Raw genomic sequence first — 4,181 nt, 5'->3', positions numbered from 1 at the left:
GGGTGGCTTTGTCCACTATGGTGAAGTGACCAACGACTTTGTCATGCTGAAGGGCTGCGTGGTGGGGACCAAGAAGCGAGTGCTCACTCTGCGCAAGGTGAGGCTGGGCCCTTCTGGGGGGGCGTCTGTTCATGGGCTTCTACAGCAGCAAGCTGGGAGTCCTGTAGGAACCTGGGCCCAGGAGCTGTGGGAGAGGGAGGGAAGCGGGCCCTGTAGGTTGAATGGGTGAGGGGCCGTGTTGCAAGTAAGGCTACCTCTGGTCCTGCAGTCCCTGCTGGTGCAGACCAAGCGCCGTGCCCTGGAGAAGATCGACCTCAAGTTCATCGACACCACCTCCAAGTTTGGCCATGGCCGTTTCCAGACCGTGGAAGAGAAGAAAGCTTTCATGGTGAGCTGCTCTGGGCTGGAGGGCAGGGGTTGCCAGCTCCGAGGTGGGGTGAGGGGTGGTCCCTGTTAGAAAGGGTTCTCCAAGCCGTGGCTACAGTTTGGGGGACCTGGAATGCTGCTAGAGGAGGCCCTAGTCTAGTCAGAGCGGGCCTGCTGCATCTAGAAGGATCACAGCCTTACAAGCCGGAGGGAAGTCGTGTGTCTCGGTCGTCTCACAAGGATTGGTGGGCTGCGGGATCTCTGGCTCCTTCACCTCTGACCATCTCTCCGTCTCCCTGCAGGGACCACTCAAGAAAGACCGAATTGCCAAGGAAGAAGGCGCATAACAGATGGTGTATCTGGTGGGATCAGAATAAAGACTTCTTTTCCAGTGACTGGCCTGAGTGCTTTTTGTCTTCAGGGAAAAGCAGCTCTGTCCTGCCTGGCTGGGTGGGGGTGGGGGTGGAGGGGGCAGGGGGCAGAGTTGCATTTCCTGGCTGCCCCAGGAGCTGCTTCTCAGCGGCACCTGGTCTCAACCCAAGCACCTGGTCTCAACCCAAGCCGGGTGCCGTTGGTCCCCAGCAGGTATAGTTGTTGGTACAGGTGCCCAGGGCAAGGGGGATGTGCTGGGCTCTTGGGCCTCCCCCAGGCCAACCCTCACAGGCTATTAAAGTGTAAGGAGCTCACTAGAGCTCACAACATTCTAACTGCAGCTTCCAGTCCAGGCCTGTCAGGTCCTCAGATAACCTGCCATGTGGGTGGGGGAGGGTGTGGTGGCCACAAGCTTCCAAAGTGCTTGTTGCCCAGCCCTGCCCAGTAGCAGCTGGAGTCCTAGGAAAACACCCAAAGCCTCACCTTCCTGGTGCAGGGGGAGCATGCAGACACAGTGCTGTCCTGCTACACTCTTGGGGCTCCTGAGAACTTGGATTTTTTTCCCCCCAAAGATGAGCCATGGTAGCAGCTGGTAGTCTAGAACTACTAACAGCACTACCTGCCCTCCAGTAGCTCCTGGCCTCTGGATTTGCCTCTAGCCAGTCCTACTGTGCACACACGACTAGTAGAAGGCAGCTGCTTGAAGCATAACTGAAACCTGTAACAGCAGCCATTGCCACCCGCCTCAGTCCTCAGCTCAAGTCTTGCAGTTTCAGTAGCACCCAGCCGATTATCAGGGGATAAGTAGGTTTCCAATGTTGGCTTCTGTTGCTGACTAGTTGACCTCACATAACTATTGAGACTGGGAATAAAAGTCTGCTCCCCCACTTGGTTCCTGGTGGTTTCAAACTGCTGAACTTGGTAGTTGGCACCGCTGGGACCCGCTGCCCTGATCCTGTGCAGTGGATAATCTCGCTGGCCTTGTGACCTGTGGGGCTTTCGTAGATTCTCAAGAAGTAAGTGGCCTGGCCTTTCTACTTCGAACCCTCACTGCAACCAGTCCATGCAATTCTCCACTGGCCAGTGGGTGGCAGCTGTGAGGGGTATTGCCCCGTGGCCCACGATGATGTGCTCTGCTGGCCCATTGCTTGTGGCCTCCCTCTGGGTGCTCTGCCTGGGGGAATAGGTTACACCGAGAAGGCTCCTGGGCCTGGTACTCCCACCCTGTGCTGTAGTGGCCTGGGCTGCAGAAAGCACTCAGGTTCACTCAGGTGGGCAGGTCTCAGACGAACTTCCATACTAAAACTTCTCCAAAACGTTAATCCTTGGGAAGAGCAGTGGGACATGGAGAGAAGGTGGGATGTGATAGGGGAAGAAAGCTTAGTGATGTGGAAGGAGTAAGGCCTTGGGACTTTGCTATGTGGTCTCACTCAAAACAGCTGCAAAGCAGATTTCCAGGAGAGTGAGGCATGTAGTCAGGTGGTGTTGAGTCAGTTCTCAGTGACCCCAGGGTACAATCACCTGTGACAGCTACCTGCACAATCCTTGGTGCGATCCATCTCCTGGAGGGTCATCTGCTTTTTAGCTGACCCACTGGGGACTAGCAGGACTTCCAGCCCTGGAAACCCCACGGGGCAGTTCGGCCCTATCCTGCAGGGTGCTGAGTCAGAATTGCTCAGAGTTGAAGCTGAAGAGCTAAAGGATGACCTTGAGTAGATCCCACCTGAGGCCATTCCAAGAACAGTCTGAAAGCAAAGGATCCCAACCCAAACACGCTTGTGTGGACCATAACCAATCAAAGACAACACGAGAAACGGGACTTCACTGCTCGTGTGGACGGAGCTTGTGCATGGACCAAGCGGCAATTGTTTGAGCAGAACAAAGGTAGACACCGGTCTAAGTCCGACCAACTGTACATCAGGGTTCTAAACCCACCGTCCTTACTCGGCTAAACAGTGGGGGCACGGGACACGACGGACGGGCCCAGTGGCTGCATCAGTCAGTGCAGGCACAGGAACAGTTGTGAGGACGCGCAGGCCCGGGCTGTGTTTGTTCTGTTGTGACCAGGGTCCCCACTCGGCCCCTGACAACAGAATGCTGAACAACTACTGTAAAAAGCTGGGCCCTGTGACGTGGTGTCAGGATCGGAGGAAGCTTGTGTTTCCTGGGGTGTGCAGACGCCGCCACCTCTCGCTGGGAACCAAGAGGTGACCCCTGCTTTTCATAGGGACTACCCCTCAACGTACAACAAGCCCTCAGCGGGATCAATAGGCAACATCACAATCAACATAAGATTGAAGTTAAGGACTTCATCTTGCTTGGGTCCACAGTCAGTGCCCACAGAAGCAGCAGCCACGTAATCAAATGACGCATCCGGCCTAGCCGATGTTGCAAAGTCCTCTGGGAAGTGTTCAGAAGCAAAGACCAGAGCAGAATCGATGGCTGCATCGTGGTGGTGGTACCGCAGGCTGCCCAGAGGAGTGGACAGGACGGTCCTGAAGAAGGACCGTAGAAGCGAGGGTGGAGACACTTCTTCACATGTAGTTGGGACAGGTCATTAGAGAGACCAGTCCTGGAGAAGACTTGGTAAAGCAGAGGGTCATGCTTGGTACAGCAGAGGGTCATCAAGACGAAGATCCCTTTCAGTGCAGGGTCAGCAGGTCCCCACAGAGGGAGACTAGAGTTGGGGTGGCCCTCTGAAGGTGCAGCTCTAGTAGAGAAGATCGCTCTAAGAAAACCGGCCCTAACTGCCCAGTTCCTACTGAGCTCGGTGGCAGGAGCGAGCTGAGGTGCTGGCACGGTCAAGGTCACAGAGGTGGTAGAGGGAGGTATCTGGTCACTGGGTTCACATAGGGCCAGGGTGCCCAGGAAGGGGTCTTCACCACCTTCGGGGGAGCCTGCTCTGGGCCTGCTCTTGGGACGTCAGACCTAAGGCCCAACTCTGGGCTTCAGAAGGGTCCTTGGTGTGGGGGTCTACCCCAGGGGCAGCCCCTCCCCTGCTCAACTTCCCTCCCTCATGGGCCGGAGGGGCCGGAGCTGCACTTCAGGCCTGAGCCACCAGGGGGTGAGAGAGTGAAGGCCTGGGCAGAACTAGCCCCTCACAGTTCAGTGGGCTGGCTGTGGGGATCGGGTGAGTTGGGGGTGTCAGACTTCCCGCCAGGATCTGGGCAGGCACACGGGAATGTAGTGATTCATTGACATAACCAGGCAGGGGACCCTGTCCTGGCACTGGCCAGTCTCTCAGATCTGGATGGAACCCTGTCCTTGCCTGTGGACCGCCCTTCACCCTTAGGCTGGCCCGGGAGCTTCGCTACCTGCCTGGCCCAGGGAGGCAAGGCTCCCAGGGAGGCAGCACCCTGGCTGTGCTTGGGTGCTGGTAAACAGGCTGACCCAGGGTCCTGCTATCCAGAGGACATAGCCCCTGAGGGGCAGGAGAGAGCAGG

General features: G+C 56.9%; 1 protein-coding gene across 1 annotated transcript in view; it reads left to right on the top strand.

Moving 5' to 3' along the window:
• Window positions 1-761, top strand: part of RPL3 (ribosomal protein L3) — a 25,091-nt gene extending 24,330 nt beyond the window's left edge. The window contains exons 4-6 of the mRNA XM_045290949.1: window positions 2-97; window positions 269-388; window positions 669-761. Of these exons, the coding sequence (XP_045146884.1) occupies window positions 2-97; window positions 269-388; window positions 669-713 (261 nt within the window). The 3' untranslated portion in view covers window positions 714-761. The remainder of the gene's footprint in view (window position 1; window positions 98-268; window positions 389-668) is intronic.
• The last annotated feature ends 3,420 nt before the right edge of the window (window positions 762-4,181 follow it).

This window comes from Echinops telfairi, unplaced genomic scaffold (assembly GCF_000313985.2).
Source record: "Echinops telfairi isolate 266 unplaced genomic scaffold, ASM31398v2 ScPeMD7_2;HRSCAF=8, whole genome shotgun sequence".
Taxonomy (NCBI): domain Eukaryota; kingdom Metazoa; phylum Chordata; class Mammalia; order Afrosoricida; family Tenrecidae; genus Echinops; species Echinops telfairi.
Note: the sequence above shows the minus strand (reverse complement) of the source record. Positions and strands in the feature narration are given on the sequence as shown.